This window comes from Papio anubis, chromosome 17, assembly GCF_008728515.1.
Source record: "Papio anubis isolate 15944 chromosome 17, Panubis1.0, whole genome shotgun sequence".
Lineage (NCBI taxonomy): Eukaryota > Metazoa > Chordata > Mammalia > Primates > Cercopithecidae > Papio > Papio anubis.
The window spans coordinates 73,874,898-73,893,695 of record NC_044992.1 but is presented as its reverse complement, the minus strand read 5'-3'; the positions used below and the strand labels follow the sequence as shown (position 1 = coordinate 73,893,695).

The window sequence follows — 18,798 nt, the reverse complement described above, 5'->3', positions numbered from 1 at the left end:
GTGGTGTGAGTGTGAGTGGGTGTGAGCCTGCGGTGGTGTGTGAGTGGGTGTGAGTCTGCAGTGGTGTGAGTGTGACTGGGTGTGAGTCTGCGGTGGTGTGTGGGACCATGTGTGTTTTGGGAGGCAGGGGGCCGGTGCTGCTGCTTACAGAGCTACTTGTCACTGACGTCATTGCTATGGAGGCCCCCAGGGCGGAAGGCAGGTGCGCTGCGGGGTCGCCAGCGGGTCGGGTGATGCACAAGCATGGCGCATGGTGACTGGATGACGTGTTGATGAGGATGGGGCCAGGGCTGGGGGCTGCACAGGGGCGCCCACTGCTGCCCCGTCCACACCCAGACAGGGGGAGCAGGCACCGAAGAGAACGCTCGCCTTGTGATCTGGGGTCCACTGCGCTGTGTGTGCCCACCTCTGCATCTTCGCGGTTCTTCAACAAGAGGCACTGAAAACCAGAGTAGGGCTCAGGGCCGGGGGACTCCCTCCTGGAACCAGGCGCTCCTCCGGGAGGAACTGCGGTTCCACCTGCCAGCCTTCCAGCCAGTGCTTTGTTTCAGCGCCCAGGTCTTCAGGTCTCCCTTCCCCGCCTCTGCCTGCTCCTTGTTTTATGGTGGCTTTTCGTGGTTTCCTGAGAGCCTCGCTGCTCTGGTTTCTCAGAATCCATTACTTAGATTTTTTTTTTTTTTTTTTTGAGACGGAGTCTCGCTCTGTCGCCCAGGCTGGAGTGCAGTGGCACCATCTCGGCTCGCTGCAAGCTCCGCCTCCTGGGTTCACGCCATTCTCCTGCCTCAGTCTCCCCAGTAGCTGGGACTGCAGGCGCCCGCCACCACGCCCAGCTAATTTTTTGTATTTTTAGTAGAGACGGGGTTTCACCGTGTTAGCCAGGATGGTCTCGATCTCCTGACCTCGTGATCCGTCCGCCTTGGCCTCCCAAAGTGCTGGGATTACAGGCGTGAGCCACCGTGCCCGGCCGTCCCCCCGTTACTTAGGTTTTATTTCTTTTCTCTCCTGGCCCTGAGTCATTCACCCCTTGTTTTGTTTTCTCTTTTATCCAAGTGTTTCCCTCAGCCCACGCTCACATGCACACGCGTGCCTGTGCCACCCTTTTCTTCACATTATCCAGCCCTGCCCTGAAGCTCTGCCTTTCAGGGGAACTCTGTCCGCATCGGCCCCGTGGTGACATCCGTGGAGGACACACGTGGTTGTAGATGCTTGTGTGGTCACCTCCAGCAACTGTGTCTCACATCATGGGGACCACCCACCCTCTCCAAACACAAGTGGGAGGAGGGGACCCACTTTCTGCCCCTTGGGGACAGCAGGTGGCCGGCTGAGTTGGGTGGAGGGTGGCACTGGGGTGGTCTTCTCTGGGGTGTGGGGCTGCAGGGCCCCTCCTGGGACCCGAGTCTTCAGCTGTGTTCTAACATGGAATCCAGGGGGTCATGGATGGGACCACGTTGCTCCAGAAATTCCTTCCTCTGGAGCTTCTTGGCTCTGAAGACGTGGGGGGCCTTCCACAGAAGTGGGGGGTCTCCTGGAAAAGTGGGGGTCCAGGAGCAGTGAGCAGCTGCCATGATACAGCCGCTGCCGGTCACCACCCTGGGCCCCACGCCGCAGGCAGGTGCTCAGCGCAGAAGCCGTGTTGGTGCGGGCAGACCGGAAGGCGGTAGCAAGAAGTTAAGGGTGGAGTCTCCCCATGTCCTGTGCCCCGCTGTCTGGGCTGCGGCCGAGAGTCTGCGTGTCAGGTGAGGACAGTGCCAGCTGGAACCGCCAGGGACCAGCTCTGGCTGCCAGATGTTTAATTTTAATTTTGCTTCTCTACAAAGACAGCAGCTTTAGGAATCAGGCTTGGGTTGAGAAAGAGAAAGCACCTCCAATCCCCAAAGCTCTCCTTCTGCATCAGAGATGCTGTGAGGATGCAAGGCTGGGGTGGCTCCTCGGAGCCTCCGGAAGGGGCGTCATCAGCCCTGTCCCACCTCCGAGGAGTTGCCTGCTCCCCGGGTGATTTTAGCAGCAAATTTTTTTCTTTTCTTTTAGACAGGGTCTCACTCTGTCGCCCAGGCTAGAGTGCAATGGCGCAATCTCAGCTCACTACAACCTCTGCTGCCCAGGTTCAAGCGATTCTCCTGCTTCAGCCTCCTGAGTAGCTGGGATTACAGGCACCTGCCACTGCGCCCAGCTAGTTTTGTTGTATTTTTAGTAGAGATGGGGTTTCACCATCTTGGACAGGCTGGTCTTGTACTCCTGACCTCGTGATACACCTGTCTCAGCCTCCCAAAGTGCTGGAATTACAGGCGTGAGCCACTACGCCTGTAATTTATTACTTCTTTTATTTTTCTTCTTTTTTTCTTTTGAATTTTAAAGATCAGATTTATTTGGAGAAAGCAAAAAACACACAACCCAAAGATGGGATTTTACATCTAAGACAAATCCCAGATTACAATCTACAGATTACAAATCCCAGATTACAATCTACAGATTATGAACCACTTTCATAGAAGATATTTTTGTACACATTTTACATGTATTCAGGAGTGGGACGTACATGTGTCTCTATTTCAATTTTAACAGAGAGACAAGGTTGGGGAGTGGGATCTTTTTGTTTTTAAGGTAAAACACGACAGAACTCGCACATTCAGGGGCACAGTTCTGTGGCACTGGCTCGTTCACAGTGTCGCCCAGCCACCGGCGTCTAGTTCCAGAGCACTTTCGTCACTCCAGGGGAGACCTACAAGAATTGCCCCTCTTCTGGGAGGCCCTGGGGACAGGGCTGCATTTTCATTCCCGACGCCTGCGACAGTCCTGCCAGCAGAGCTGTGCTCACTCCACGGAGAGGCGGGCGCTGGAGAGACCGAGTGGGCATGACCCCTGCCCCAGTGTTCAGATGGAGCCCCAGGGGGCTGGTAGTCTGGGCATGGGGTGGGGAGGGGAGGCCAGGCTGGGGGAGGCTGTGCAGGGTCCAGGGCCTGGGCTGGGGGCTGGAGGGGGGCAGTCGCCAGAGAGAGGATGGTTGGCCAAGCTGAGAGCGGGGGCAGGAAGTCTGTCCAGGAGGCAGCGAGGGGTGAGTGGGGCAGAGACTGCCAAGGGTACTGTGAGGCGGGACCTGGATTCCGTTCCTGATCAGACCGGAGCCAGATGTGGATGAGAGGCCAGGGGGCCTGTAGGTGCGGCCAGTGACCCTGGCCTCGTGCGTTCTGCACCTGAAGCCTCAGGCCTCTGCTGGGCAGTGCCTTCCCCCTGCTCCACCCCTCAGCCCACGCTGCCAGAGCCTCCCCTCCTGGCCACCTTCCCTGCCCCATATCAAGTGCCAGACCAGCTGCCTGCACAGACCTCAAAGGCAGGTGCACCCCTCACCCCAGCCAGACCCACAGGCTCCTCCTTGAGCTGCCGGTGTCATGCTGGGGGTCCTGCCGGCTGATCCTCCCACCCCTCAGATGTGGCATCCCCCACGCTGAGGCAGGACACGGAAGCCAGCTCAGGGTTGATTGTTCCAGTGGCAAAGCCATAAGGGATGGAGTCACACAGGCTGGGACGGGAGCCGCGGGGACGCTGGCTGAGAGGAGGAGGGTCCCGGGGGCGGCAGCCGCGCCATGGTCTCCACACGGGCCGGGCACTGGTGCCTGCTGCCCTCGGTCCCCAGAAGCCGGGACTGGAGTGGAGCCTCCTGGAGACCCTCAGGGAGGTGCTTCTGGGCATCACGGGGAGGGCACTGAGGGGAAGCGAGCAGGATCTTTCCAGAAGGGGGCTGAGGAGGAGGGGCAGGGCCTGTGATTTCGGAGTGGGGGGCTCTGCAAAGGGGCTCCCGGTAGTGGCTGAGGCTCTGGGGCCCGTCCCCGCCTGGACTCCAGCCGCCCCTCCGCGTGCTCACGCCGGGTCCCTGGGACTCTCGAGCTCAGGTCCGGCCGGGGCCGCCGCCGCCAGCACGAGGCTCTCAGTGGGCTGCGGGCTGCAGGAAGACAGGGAGCGGCCGGAGCCGCGCTGGAAGCGGGCGCGGGGCTGCAGGGAGGGAACGGGCCCCCGGACTCCGCCGCTGCCCGGGCTCCGCGCGCGGCCGCGTAGGTGGTCGCGGTAGTTCCTGGTGAGCAGCGTGTAGAGGAAGGGGTTGGCGCAGCTGTTGCCGTAGGTGAGGCAGGTGGTCAGGTAGTTGACGATGCGCGCCGTCCGCGGCGCCAGCGGGGCCTCGCGGTACTGGGCGAGCAGCTGCCACAGCCAGAAGGGCAGGAAGCAGGCCCAGAAGAGCAGCACGATGCCCAGCACCAGGCGCAGCGCGCGCGCCCCCGGCCGCCGGGCCCGCTTGAAGGAGGCGCGCTGCGAGCGGCGGTAGGCGCTGGCCAGACGCGCGTAGAGTAGCCCGATGAGCAGCCCGGGCCCCGCGATGCTGGTGGCGAAGAGCAGCGTCAGGTAGGCGCGGTGGGCGCGCGGGCCCCAGGCGGGCAGGCACAGGCTCTTGGGGCCCCGGCGCACCAACCGCATGGCCAGCATCACGGGCAGCGTCAGCAGCAGCGCCAGCAGCCAGGTGCCCAGCGCCAGCAGCTTGCGGTAGCCCTTGGGGCGCTGCACGGTGTCCAGCGGCCGCAGCACCGCGGCGTAGCGCTCGCTGCTCATGACGGTCAGCGTGAAGATGCTGGCGTGCATGGTCAGGAAGTCCAGGCTGAAGAGCACGCGGCAGCCCACATCCCCGAAGTGCCACTCCTTGGTGATGTAGGTGGCCACGATGAAGGGGATGCTGAGCAGGTACAGCAGGTCAGCCAGCGCCAGGTTGACCACGTAGATGTACATGGAGGCCACGGCGCGCAGGGAGCGACAGGTGACCACCAGCGTGTAGGCGTTGCCCACCACGCCCACCACGCCCATGGCTGACAGCAGAGTCCCAATGGCACCCGTGGCCACCAGGTCCTCCAGGGAGCTGGGCTCCGTCGGGCTGGCCCAGGAGCTGTTGAGGGTTGCGTTGGGGCTGCCAGGCGGCTCCGGCACAGAGCTGCCGGTGGCGGCCAGTCCAGGGAAGCTGCTCGGGGACTCGGGGGTCAGCGCCATCTCTGACCCCTCAGGATCGGCTCAGGGCTGGATGGTCACTCCCTGAGATGGGGCGCGGGCACCTGTGGGCAACCAGCTCAGCCTGTGGGGAAAGAAGCCTGTTAAAGATGCAAGTCAGGCAACCCATTCTGCTCCCAGGAGGCCATTGTGACGGCCGTTCCCACAGAGTCACGTGGGCCCCCCACTGCCCTCCGGCTCCTGGGGACTCTCTGGAAGTCACCAGCTCTGCAGGAGGACTCGAGTGCCACCAGACGAGCCACCCCAACCTCTCTCCCCCACCCCCACATGCCCCAGCAGGACCCCTGCCCCCGCCTCACTGTAGGTCCTGTGGCCTCTGGGATGGACTGGGCTTTTCTGAAAGCTGGAACACAGGAGGTCAGCCCCTGGGGCAGAGGTCGGGAGTGGACAGAGCTGGGAGTCCTGGGCTCTGCCTGCCCGCCCAGTGCACCCCGCAGGCCTCATTTTCTTATCTGTGCACGGGTGGGGCCCACTTACCCCAGAGTCCTTTCTCGTTTTTTATTTCACTTGTACATTTTTAAAAAGTTTTCTTCAGATTGCAAAACTAGTAGCTACTGACTTTAAAAGTCCGAATAGAAAAACATGTAAAGTAAGGAGAGGGAGGGCTCTGCAATCTCCATTTCTCATACAGGGAAATGAATTCGAGATGGATTGCAGGCCTAAGTGTGAAAGGTTAAATCAATCAGTCAAGGTTCTGGAAGAAAACGGCAATACTGGCATGACCTTGGATGGGAAAAGATTTCTTAAAAATGAACAAAAAATACTTGCAATAAAAGATTGAGCAAATGGGTTTCATTAAAATTAAGAACTTTACCAAGAAAGCGAAATCATAAGTCACAGGCTAGAAGATCATCAGAAAACATATATCAGGCAGGTTGCAGTGGCTCACCCCTGTAATTCCAGCACTTTGGGAGGCCAAAGCAAGTGGATCACCTGAGGTCAGGAGTTCAAAGCCAGCCTGGCCAACATCTCGAAACCCCGTCTCTACTGAAAATACAAAAATTAGTCGGGCGTGGTGGCTCATGCCTGTAATCCCAGCTACTCGGGAGGCTGAGGCAGGAGAATTGTTGGAACTCGAGAGGTGAAGGTTGCAGTGAGCCAAGATTGAGATTGCGCCACTGCACTCCAGCCTGGGCAACAAAGTGAGACTTTGTCTCAGAAAAAAAAAAAAAGAAAGAAAGAACATAGACAAAAAGCTGGTAAGAAAAATATAGAGAAGAACTGCAAATTAGTAAGGAAAAGACAACTCATTTGAAAAAAAGAGACCAAAACCGTGACTGGAGACTCCCCGAAAAGGACACCCACGTGGCCAACAAGCAGGGAAATGCCAGTCATGGCCACAGAAGCCCCTGCGTGATGACAAAGACGAAGGTGTGAAAAGGCAGACATCGTTGTCAACAGGCATGGGGGCTGCGGAGGAGCTGGCGCCACCGTTTGCTGTTGCTGGGAACCTGGACTGCGCTTCCGCTTTGGAAAACCACTGGCAAGACTTGCAGAGTTGACCGCCTAGACCTTCTCACCCAGCAATTCCACTCTTAGGTTTGTACCTTAGATAAAGGACTGCCAGTGCCCAGAAAATGTCAAGTGTGCGAAAGTTCACGGCAGCTTGACCCCTAAGAAGCTGGAAACAGCTGGAATGTCCCCAGTGGAGGGGGCAGGCACACTGTGACATGAAGCCAGTGAAGAAGGAGTCACCGCTGAGGTCAGCAGCCTGGACGAAGCTCGCAGAGCTGTGGGGCAGAAGAAACACAGGAGGCTGCCGGATTCCACGAGCCACGCTGAATTTAGGCCGAACACTCATGGCCGCACAGGGAGCAGTCTTGGCTGGGATGGGGCGGCATCAACAGGTGGGAGCGCTGGGGGCCTTCCAGGGCCTGGAAATGTGCCCTGCCCCCGCTTTCCCACTAGGCTGGGTAGCTCCCCGCCCAGCTCCATCTGTCCAGAGGACCCTCAACCCGTTGCTGCCCCCACCCGGGGCATTTCCAGAGCCCTCACCCAGGGGATGGCCCAGAAGCCCGGGGGGCACCGGGCTCCCCAGTTGTGCGCGAGCCCGAGTCACGGGTAGGGGGACAGTGGACGCCGGGCCGTGCTCCAGGGTCGCCAGGAGGGAAGGAGAGGGGCCCAAAGTTCCCTGGCTCGGGAGAAGCCGCCTCGCTGGACCCCGCTCCCAGCGCCCAGGGTGGGGTCCCACCGCGAAGCCCCGGCCCAGCCCCGCGGAGGGCCCCGAAGGGCACAGGCCCCGCAGTCCCCGCGCGCTCCCGGGCACCCACGGAGAACCCACCTGCCTCCGGTCACGGAGCCGCCAGACCTGCCCGCCGAGCCTGGGGTCGCGCGTCGGGGCGGCCGCGGGGAGCTTTCAGAGGCGCGCTCCCCTGTCCCGGAGCAGAGGGGGCGCGAGGGGCTCCGCGGTGGCCTCGGCTCCCAGAGCGCACGGCAGGGGCGCCCGCCAGTCCCGCCACCAAAGCCGCGCCCCGAGCCCCGCGCCGGGTCCCTGCGCCGCCGCCACCTGCCCGCCGCCAGCTGGGAATGCGCCGGGGCCCCGCGCCAGCGCCCGGTATTAAAATAGCCCCAGCGGGCAGCAGGCGCAGGGAGGACGGCGCGGGGGCCCGGGGGGCGGCGCTGCCCGCGCGGGGCCGGGAAGACGCGGGGGGCGCGGGGCCGCAGCCGGGTCGGCGAAGGGTCCCAGGCGGGTCTCACGTCCGCGGAGCGAAGCTGCCTCCAGCCCCGCTGCCCCGAGGCCGGCCCCGCAGCCCCTCTTGGGTTCTCCGCCTCCAGCCTTCGCCCCTGCGCCCCTCACGCCCGTGTTTTCAGGGCACGGAGCCTGGAATTCTCCGTGTCCGCCAAGCCCTGCACCCGCCCGCGCGCAGGTGGGGGGCGGGAACACCCCTACCCCCCGAGAGGGTCATAGAAAGGAGGAAGGGGAGGGATGGAGTCACCCACGCAGAGGGGGACGGGCTCTTTGGGGGCCTCGACGACCCCTGCCTCCATTGCGGGTCTCCCACAGATGCTCTTAGAAGCCCACGCAGCCTCTCCAGGCCCCGGCAGGGACTCGTGGCGGCCACATCCACGGAAGTGACACTGGGGGCTGCAGGGCCCCGCAGGGTAGGAGGAAGGACCCCACGGCCTCACCCTTGAGCCCCTGAGCTGGGTGCTGGCCCCCGCTCGGTTTCACTCGCTGCCAGGAGGTAGGATGCGGCCGTCACTCATGCTGGACCACTGAAAGAAAGACACAGAACATCGATAAAATTAGAGGAGACGCTGGAGGGCTGTGAACACAGGGGGTCTAAGGGACCCCCAGCGAGGAGCTGGCCTCGCCCACTCCACTCCGCCCGGGCTCATCTGCTGCCTGAGGCCGTGGACCGGCCCCTACAGCTGAAGCGGTTCTGCGTGGGGAGAGGAGGTGGCCAAGTGTGAGTGGCAGAGAGGCTCCTGCAATGAGCTGGAGCCGGGGGAGCCCCAGATGCCCACCAGTCCCCTCCGTGGGACGTTTGCCACGTGCTGGGGAGGCCAGGCTGGGCTGGAGAGGGCGGGAAAAGTCCCTCTGGTCTCCGAGGTCCGCTGGGCAGAGCGAGGGTCCAGCAGTAGGACAGTTCATTCTCTGTGGGCTGAAAACAGCCGAACGGAAACCAACGGCAGCTGCAGCTTCTGACCCGACAGGGGAGCAGCTCATCCTGCCTGTGCGCCCGAAAGGAGATGGAAGGTTGCCTCGGACCTGACAGTTCTGTGAGAGCTGATTACTAAGCTGGGGTCTAGGGGCTGGGGCTGGGGAAAAGCACTCAGGACCCAGAATGCCTGCTCCAAAAATTAAATTTCCCACAAGCCAGCTGCCGAAATGACCTGCTGTCACCTCAGCCAGTTCACCGAGTAGCTGCTGAAATGACCTGCCCTGACTCTAACGCCGGGTTTTTGTTTTATGTTTTTGTTGTTGTTGTTGTTGTTGTTTTCTTAGATGGAGTCTCGCTCTTTCACCCAGGCTGGAGTCGCAGTGGTGTGATCTTGGCTCACTGCAACCTCCACCTCCCAGGTTCAAGCAATTCTCCTGCCTCAGCCTCCCGAGCAGCTGGGATTACAGGCACCTGCCACCACACCCAGCTAATTTTTGTATTTTTAGTAGAGATGGAGTTTCATCTTGTTGGCCAGGCCGGTCTCAAACTCCTGAGCTCAGGTGATCTGCCCGCCTCAGCCTCCCAAAGTGCTAGGATTACAGGCGTGAGCCACCGCGCCTGGCCTCCAATGCTGGTTTTACCACCGAGGCCACTCGCCAGAGTTTGCCAGTTCCCCAGAACTACCAGGGCCAATGGGCTTCCTTTCAAAGCAATAGAAAACATTTCTCTTTCCAATAGAATTCCAATTTTCTTTTGTTCTTGAACATACCGAATTGAAATTCTTCCTAAAATTGAACATTAAAGATTTGTATATTTTATTTTGACTTTGACAGTTGCTATGTACAAAATGCTTCAGCAAGGAAATAATAATCTGATTATTATTTATATAACATCTCATGTCATCCATAATTGATAGGGAAAAATAGCCAGCTGGGTGCGGTGGCTCAAGCCTGTAATCCCAGCACTTTGGGAGGCTGAGATGGGCGGATCATGAGGTCAGGAGATCAAGACCATCCTGGCTAACACGGTGAAACCCCGTCTCTACTAAAAAATACAAAAAACTAGCCGGGCGAAGTGGCAGGCGCCTGTAGTCCCAGCTACTCGGGAGGCTGAGGCAGGAGAATGGCGTAAACCCAGGAGGCAGAGCTTGCAGTGAGCTGAGATCCAGCCGCTGCACTCCAGCCCGGGTGACAGAGCAAGACTCCGTGTCAAAAAAAAAGAAAAAGAAAAATAGCCAATAGAAGCAGGTCCGTATGTGACACAAGTATTGAAATTAGCAGACCAGGAGTTTCTATTTTACAAAAACTATTATAAATATGGTAAAGCAAGCAGAAGAACCTGGGCAACAAGAATGAGAAGATGGAAATTTTCACCAGAAAATGGGAGTGTATTTATTTATTTGAGACAGGGTCTCACCCTAAAGTCTAGCCTAGGCTTGCCCAGGCTGGAGTGCAGTGGCATAATCATGGCTCACCACAGCTTTCTTTGACTTCCTATGCTCAAGCAATTCTCCTACCTCAGCCTCCCGAGTAGCTGGGACTACAGAGGTGCACTGCTACACTGTACTCAGCTAATATTTGTATTTTTTGTAGAGACGAGTGTCACCATGTTGCCCAGCCACTATGCCCAACCCCATTTGACTCTTTTATTAGAAATTCACAGGCTGGGCACTGTGGCTCACCCTGTAATCTCAGCACTTTTTTTTTTTTTTTGAGATGGAGTCTCGCTCTGTCACCCAGGCTGGAGTGCAGTGGCGTGATCTTGGCTCAATGCAACCTCCGCCTCCCAGGTTCAAGCAATTCTCTGCCTCAGCCTCCTGAGTAGCTGGGATTACAGGTACGCACCACCACACCCGACTAATTTTTGTATTTTTAGTAGAGATAGGCTTTCACTGTCTTGGCCAGGCTGGTCTTGAACTCCTGACCTTGTGATCTGCCCACCTCGGCCTCCCAAAGTGCTGGGATTACAGGCATGAGCCACCAGGCCCGGCCAATCCTAGTACTTTTGAAAACTGAACGCAGGAGGATCGCTCGAGTCTAGAAGTTTGAGACCAGCCTGGGCAACATAGTGAGACCCCCCATTTCTATTTATAAAGAAAAATTTTAAATGGTGAAGGAACTAATGTATACAGTGGTCCATTTCCAAGACAAAGTGTCTTGCATCGGCTTAGGTCAGCAAACTACAGAAGAACAGGATATACTAGGCCCCAGCTTGGATAGCCGATGCCTGCTTGTCGGCCTCACCCACTCCCCTCTTAAACCCCTCTTAGTTGCCCTCACCCAAATCAAAAAAGTTTAAGATGAAAGTTTACTAGCCTGCAAAATAGCTTGTTTGGTCTGTTCTTATCAGCCTGCCCAGCTACTTGGGTCATAAGTCAGATACTTAAAGAGCCCCTGAGCTGACTAGGATTGCAATGCATTGTGGGCCGCAACAAAATGCAGCAGGACAACCCTAAAGAAAACACCTACAGCCCCTGCCCAACAACCAATAGGCGACATCTGGGAAGACAGTGACCCCACAGTACCCAGCCTATGAGGAAGCGGGGGCGGGACCTGCACCCTCCAGCCCCTGCCCAACAGCCAATCAGTGATGTCTGGGGAGACAGTGACCCCCCCCCACAGTACCCAGCCTATGAGGAACCTGGGGCGGGACCTGCGCCCTCCAGCCCCTGCCCAATAACCAGTAGGTGACAGGTGAGAAGACAGTGACCTCATAGTACTCAGCCTATGAGGAACCAGGGGAGGGATCTGCGCACTGGGGGATAAATTGCTTGTTGAAACTTCTGGGTGTACCTGCCCACCAGACACCCGATCTTGCAAGACCATCATTAAAAGTCTGGCTTTCGTGGTTCTCCAGGTCCCTGAGTCCATTCTTTGGATTTGAATGGATGAGTTTGTTTCTCACAAGGGTCAAATGGACATTTTATAACTTTAAAAGTACAGTATCTAAAATTCAGAAATCACAGCAGAAGAAAGAATCAGTTAACTTAAAGGTAGGTCAATAGAAATTATCCAGACACAGAAAGAGAAAATAATGAAAAACAGAAAAGCATGTGGAACCACACCATCAAATGATCTGACCTACATGTCCCTGGAGTCCCCAGAACAATGACAGAGGAAAATGGGGCAGGAGCAGTATCTGAAAAGGCAGTGGCTGAAATTTTCAAAATTGACAAGCAGTGTCAACTGATAGACATTAGAATTTTAGTAAATCACAAGCAGGAAAAAACTAAAAGCAAACCACTCCAGCACATTACAGTAAAAAGTTCTGAAAACCAAAGGTAAACAGAAACTGCAAAAATTATTGAGATTTTAAAAAAGACAGTACATTCAGGGAATAACAATAGGAGAGATGGCTAGATCTCCTCAGAAAACCATGGAAACCAGAAGAGAATGACCTCTTTAAAGTACCAAAATAAAGGATTTTAACCAATAATTTATGTACGATAAAATAAAGATATTTTCAGGCAAAGCTAAGAACATTTGTGGCAGCACAAAAAATACTAAAGGAGTCCTCCAGGCTTTCCTTCTGCTGACAGAAAACGACCCCAGATAGAAACTCGGAAGTGCGTGGAAAAATGAAGTGCACCAGGAAAGTAAATATGTTTGTAAATTAAAAATATGAGGACTGTCACTTTGGGAGGCCGAGACGGGCGGATCACGAGGTCAGGAGATCAAGACCATCCTGGCTAACACGGTGAAAGCCCGTCTCTACTACAAATACAAAAAAATGAGCCGGGCGTGGTGGTGGGCGCCTGTAGTCCCAGCTACTCGGGAGGCTGAGGCAGGAGAATGGCGTGAACCCGGCAGGTGGAGCTTGCAGTGAGCTGAGATTGCACCACTGCACTCCAGCCTGGGCGACAGAGCGAGACTCTGTCTCAAAAAAAAAAAAAAAAAATTGAGGACTGTGCAGCAACAGCTGTGGTGGCACACGATGATGATGACATGTGGAGATGAATATCCACGGCAACGATAGCACCAGGTCTCTGAAGAAGGGTGAGTGAAATTACACAGTTGGAAAGTTCTTTGTCATTGTGTAAGGTCAGGTGCGGTGGCTCACACCTGTAATGCCAGCGTTTTAGTGTTAACTGGCTCTGCCTGCCTATGATTCACTTTATGGACCATTAAATCATAAATCATAATCATAAAGCTCCCATTTTCCACAAATGTGACTTCTGAAGCTTTGCTCTGCACTTAATGGGTTCATTGTGTTTTGCAATGATAATTTTTCTGAAAGAACTGCTTTCCAACTGGATTACTAAATTCTGTAGAAAATGAGGTTCCGCAGACAGAGGTGGTTTCATGGGGCTGTTTTCAGGTGCCCATCCAGCCTGATGTTTGTGTTTTTCAGACTTGAAGAGGGTGCTTTGTTCAGAACCCACTCCACCTCCCAGGTGCTCAGACACCAGAGGCCCATTCTGCCACAGACACTGGGGTGGAGACGCTTGATGAAAACAAGGGAACGTGGCGGGGTACAGTGGCTCATACCTGTAATCCTAACACTTTGGGAGGCTGAGGTGGGAGGATCGCTTGAACCCAGGAGTTTAAGGCCAGCCCGAGCAACATAGTGAGACCCTGTCTCTATAAAAAGAAAATAAAAATAAATAAGGGAATAAAAGTGAGAGGTGGGGGCAGCTAGGCTGAGTGCAGCCCAGATGGAGTTAGGGAACCTCATGAGGAGCAAAGACTGGGCCGTGCAGAAATGGCCAGGCCCTTAAAGCCCCAACTAGAGCTCAGCCATCGGCCATCAGCAGCCTGGGATCCTGCCCAGGGGCCGTGGGCCCACTTTATTACCCAGAGCTGAGGGCTCTTTCTTTTGGAAGGAGGTCCCAGGGGGACACCCCTGCAGGGCCTCCCACCTCTCCCAGAGCACCTCTGCAGTTGGTGGTTTCACTTTACTCTTCCAGGAGACACTTCCCTTGATGCTGCTGTTGGTATTTTCCCTTAATTTCAACCTCAGGCACCACAATTTCCCCATTCTTGGTCTCAGACACCTCCAGATATGAGACACAGCTGGAGAGATGCTAACATAAATCAAACCAATTAGAACCTGCACGGGTCTCCAGCTGGTGGTGGCCCTATTAATTAGTGGAGAGCCTCAGACATCTGAGCAATCACAGGTGATGGAAGGGCTGAAGCTGGCAGGAGACAATGTGGAACTCAGAGCCCTTCCCCTGACTTAAAATGTCCAAGCTCGGGAAAGCTCAAATGTAGGAGAGTGAGAACTGTCTAGTGCACATAATAGTCTTTTCTCAGAATCAACTTTTGGGGGCCCCCTGGGGTCCCCACACTACAGCCTCCCTGGCCCCATGAGGCCACTTGAAAGCCGGCTGACCTTTGGGAAAAGGTTCCAGTTTAGGATTCAAGAAACCTCACATCCTGAGTGAAGAGGCTGGATGCACAGCTCTAAAAAGCCCTTCCAGGGATTCCAAAGGTTGGAGTCAGGGCTGGGGTGAGGGCAGAAACCCCAGGGGCCCCAGATTTTTCTTGCAAGCATACAACCAAAGGCACATGTGTGTACCACGCCATGGGGCCAAACTCCTAACCCTGTGTCATGTAACAGAGTGTGGGGGTTCCTCCCCACTCGGCATGGTTATTCCCCTTCTTCCTGCCTTCCTGGCAGACAAGGAGGTCAGGGGTCCCAACTCCTTCTTGAAGGACTATCATCTCCATCCATGTCTGACAGCAGCAGAGCCCTCCGATGCTGAAACTATGGAGGGGCCTCAGCAGCAGCCAAATCCAAGAAGGCAGAGCCGTTTATCCTTCAGATCTCTTCCTGTGGGCCTCTACCATCTTCACTATCTCCATCACCATCGTCACCACCGCCACTAGAACCATCACCACCATCATAGCCATCATCATCATTGGCATCATCTGTCTCCTGAACATTAGCAAACTTTTTTTTTTTTTTTTTTTTTTTTTTTTTTGAGATGGAGTCTCACTCTCACCCAGACTGGAGTTCAATGGCACGATCTTGGCTCACTGCAAACTCCGCCTCCCGGGTTCAAACGATTCTCCTGCCTCAGCCTCCCGAGTGGCTAGGATTATGGATATGCGCCACCACGCCTGGCTAATTTTTGTATTTTTAGTAGAGACGGGATTTCACCATGTTGGCCAGGATGGTCTCGATTTCCGGACCTCGTGATCCGCCCACCTCGGCCTCCCAAAGTGCTGGGATTACAGGTGTGAGCCACCGCGCCCGGCCAACATTAGCAACCTTTACATGTGGTTTGGTCTATAGACTTAAAAAAAATTTGGGGGGCACATATCTATATTAAATTACATGTTTGACAACACACTCTTATTGTTCAAAACATGGCCCTTCTTTAAGTATATATTTTTATTTATTTTTATTTTATTTTATTTTTAATTTTATTATTATTATTATTTTTTTGAGACGGAGCCTCGCTATGTCGCCCAGGCTGGAGTGCAGTGGCGCAATCTCAGCTCACTGCAAGCTCTGCCTCCCGGGTTTACGCCATTCTCCTGCCTCAGCCTCCTGAGTAGCTGGGACTACAGGCACCCACCACCGCGCCTGGCTAATTTTTTGTATTTTTAGTAGAGACAGGGTTTCACCGTGTTAGCCAGGATGGTCTCGATCTCCTGACCTTGTGATCCGCCTGCCTTGGCCTCCCAAAGTGCTGGGATTACAGGCGTGAGCCACCATGCCTGGCCTGTTTTTATTTTTTGAGATAGGGTCTCACTCTGTTGCCAGGCTGGAGTGTAGTGGTACGATCTTGGCTCACTGAAGCCTGAACTCCCAGGCTCAAGCAATCCTCCCACCTCAGCCTTCCAAGTAGCTGGGACTCCAGGCACACACCACCACGCCTGGCTAATTTTTGTATTTTTTGTAGAGATAGTGTTTCGCCACGTTGCCCAGGTTGGTCTCAAACTCCTGAGCTCAAGTGATCCACCTGCCTTGGCCTCCCAAAGTGCTGGGATTACAGGCATGTGCCACCTTGCCTGGCCTATTTTATTTTTTGATACAGGGTCTTGCTCTGTTGCCCAGGCTGAAGTGCAGTGGCACAATCATAACTCACTGAGGTCTTGACCTCCTGGACTCAACCAATCCTCCTGCCTCAGCCTCCTGAGTAGATGGGACTACAGGTATGTGCCACCACGCCCAGCTAACATTTTTTATTGTTAGTAGAGATGAAATCTCACTATGATGCCGAGGCTGGTATCGAATTCCTGGGCTGAAGCAATCCCAAAGTGCTGGGGTTACAGGCATGAGCCACTGTGCCTGGCCCTGTATTTATAAAATGTGAGGCCGGGCACGGTGGCTCACGCCTGTAATCCCAACAGTTTGGGAGGCCGAGGCAGACGGATCAGGAGGTCAAGAGATGGAGACCATTCTGGCTAACACGGTGAAACTCCGTCTCTACTAAAAATACAAAAAATTAGCCGGGCGTGGTGGCAGGTGCCTGTAGTCCCAGCTACTCGGGAGGCTGAGGCAGGAGAATGGCATGAACCTGGGAGGTGGAGCTTGCAGTGAGCCGAGTGCGCACCACTGCACTCCAGCCTGGGCAACAGAGCGAGACTCCATCTCAAAATAATAAATAAATAAATAAATAAATAAATAAATAAATAAATAAAGTGAAACAAACTCCCATGATGAGCCTGAAAACCGACCAGAACCCTCATCTCTCCCGTGCTCCCCTTCCCTTCTGTCCTCTGTTCCCACCACCTAGTGGGATTTCAAGCCAGCAAAGGTGGCTTAGCCCAGATTCTGAGTGGACAAGGATAAGGCCAATCAACAAAACGTGCTGAGGAATGACTTACACAAGAGCTTGATTGAAAGCTTTTATGACTTTTTAAAATTAAAAACAACATATAGAGCAACAGGAATTAAATGGTTAAATTGCATCAACAGCCAATGTTTGAAACCAGCTCTCCCTCCACTGTAGACTAGAGACCCTAGTGCTGCTGACGGGGTCTTGTGGCACCCCTGAGATTGTCCTGGCAAAGTCGAGAACATGTCCAGGTCACAACAGATTCTGGTGTGTTCTGCAGAGCGTGTGTTTTACAAGCCATGTCCCTCCCCATGGCCAAGGTGAAATAGGCACAAGTTCTGTGCCCTGCGCCCCATGTCACAAGCAGCACAATAGCCATTCAGGCCAACACGTCCAGAACTATATGACAATCAAATGATAAGAACTTGTTTCCAGGTTACAAATATTTGTAATGCTTCCCTCTGAGGCCACAGCAGGCCCTATGTCCCAGCCCCTAAAGTTGCTCCCCTTGTTTCCACGGGCAAAGGGCCTATCCTTTGCCAACTGCTCCCCTGGCTGTAATGGAAGAGCAATTGCTGGCCCTTCCCAGTCTCTGATGTCCTGGTATACCCAGGACAATGGCAGCTACATGAGTCTTAGTCTCTCAGTTCTGGAGCGCTGGACTGAGGCTGGAAACAGGGCAGCTCCCCCATGGCCTAGTCTCCTGTAACAGCCAGGCTTTCTTCAGGACCCCTGCTGTGTGTCTCAGGGGTGCTGGGATCCTGTTCTTGGCTGGAGGACTGTGGCTTACAGGCCGAGTGCCCCTTCTTTCTCTCCCTGTTGGTCCAGGGTTAATAAGAGACTATGGTGAATCATCTTCTGCAGGGCTGAGGCTGCAGGGGCCAGCTCTGCTCTGTGTCCTGTTGAGGATGTTTCTAGAAAGCTCAGTGTCCACCAGTGCAGGTCCTGCTCTTGGGGAGCATCTTGGAGTCTTACCACCCACACTTTACCAGGCTCCAGCAGCAATTTCCAGTGCTGCCCTGGGGTCCTCAGGGCCCTGTCTGGGGTCATCTTCTGCAGGTAGGTGGCATCATAGCAGCCCACCATGGAGACAAGCTGCAGGGCCAGTAACCAGGCCTCATCCTCGTCAGGGTCCACTGCCCAGATAATGCCCAGCCCCAACACCATGGGCTCCCCTGGGGGCAGGTCCACTTTGAGAAACCCCTGCTATGAAGGAAAGAAGCTTGGCCAGTGTGAGCAGGTAAGAAGCCCCTCAAATCTCCAGGGCAGACCCTGGGTCCAGTCAGCATCCTCAAGTCCCAGGCCCAGGGGTACAGCCTCCTGAGGCCCTAGTTCAGTGGGCACAAAGTTGGGGTCCAGACCTGCATCTTCCAACCCTTCTGGGGCTGATGCCAGGGTCCCTAGCCCCCATGCCTCAGAGCCCTCCTGTGCAGGCTGTCCTGGGCTCTGCCCCCAGCTCAGCTCCATCCCTGAGGACCCCTCCTGCTCCGACTCTGCCTCAGTGTGCTCCATCAGCTCAGGGTCCCAGTTGTCTTCTTCCCAGTCCTCTGACTCCAGCAAGTCTTTAAGGTCTAGAAAGGCAGCCTTGAAGCAAGTGAAGCAAATGCTTAGCTGATCTCCATGTTGAAGCTGATACATCCAGGAGGCGTAGAGGTAGGACATGCCCTCTTCCTCATACCGCACGCTGACCGGAGGGCACATGGCCAGGCTGCCTGCCTCCTACCGGGGTGGACAGCAACAGTCTGGCCTTCAGAGGATCTCAGACAGTCTGGCCTCAGGTGCTGGGGCCAGTAGGATGCTGGGGGGCAGGGATGAAGGGGACGAGGAGCAGGAGGAGAAAGGGGTTTCCTATCCAGGGATTTGGGGTGGAGTGGATGACCTGGGTCCCAGCTCAGTGGGGACCTGTAGAGGGTGGAAGCTTGAACTTCTGGAAATGTCTTCAGCTTCTGCAGTTGCTGTGGTCTCAGGGAGCTGGAAAGGCAAAGGAAGGGAGGTTAGGCACCCCCAGCAGGCAGGGTGGAGCGAACTGTGGGGACCAGCAGGGGCAGGGATGTCAGGGTTCAGACTGGCCCTTTAGTGGGGACCCTACTCAGTTTGAACAGCACCAGGGCTGGGAAGCCTTCAGTTCCTCCATCCGACCTCCCTGGGCTCATCATCCACCTCCTACACCTTAGGGACCTCAACACCCTGTCAGCCTCGCCTGACAGAATACAGAGAACAAGGGAAACTGGCAGAGGTGGGGGACATGGAGGTGAGAACCCTGAAGGAAACTAGGGAACCTGGGGAAGGAACCCTGAGGGGAAACTGGGAACCTGAGGAGTGGGAGGCAGGGGAGCTGGCGGAGCTGAGGGGAGCTGAAGGAACTGAGGGAACCTGAGGAGAAACTAAAGAGGGAAACTGGGGGAACCTGAAGAACCA

The 18,798-nt window shown here is 55.4% G+C and overlaps 2 protein-coding genes across 2 annotated transcripts; both read right to left on the bottom strand.

Annotated features, from left to right (window-relative positions):
* Window positions 1-2,304: 2,304 nt before the first annotated feature.
* UTS2R (urotensin 2 receptor) lies at window positions 2,305-6,923 on the bottom strand. The gene is made up of 2 exons (XM_021928466.2): window positions 6,591-6,923; window positions 2,305-5,107 (listed from the first exon to the last, which is right to left on the bottom strand). Exon 2 carries the CDS (start codon window positions 5,023-5,025, stop codon window positions 3,856-3,858), a length of 1,170 nt encoding a protein of 389 aa, XP_021784158.2. The 5' UTR covers window positions 5,026-5,107; window positions 6,591-6,923; the 3' UTR covers window positions 2,305-3,855.
* A 9,513-nt stretch (window positions 6,924-16,436) lies between these two features.
* On the bottom strand, window positions 16,437-18,583 carry TEX19 (testis expressed 19). The gene has a single exon (XM_009191538.4). The coding sequence runs from the start codon at window positions 18,079-18,081 to the stop codon at window positions 17,587-17,589; it is 495 nt and encodes a 164-aa protein (XP_009189802.1). The 5' UTR covers window positions 18,082-18,583; the 3' UTR covers window positions 16,437-17,586.
* Between the last annotated feature and the right edge of the window lie 215 nt (window positions 18,584-18,798).

Bases quoted from the DNA above. Each gene is read 5' to 3' on its own strand.
- UTS2R (XM_021928466.2), bottom strand. From the start codon at position 5,025: ATGGCGCTGACCCCCGAGTCCCCGAGCAGCTTCCCTGGACTGGCCGCC.
- TEX19 (XM_009191538.4), bottom strand. From the start codon at position 18,081: ATGTGCCCTCCGGTCAGCGTGCGGTATGAGGAAGAGGGCATGTCCTAC.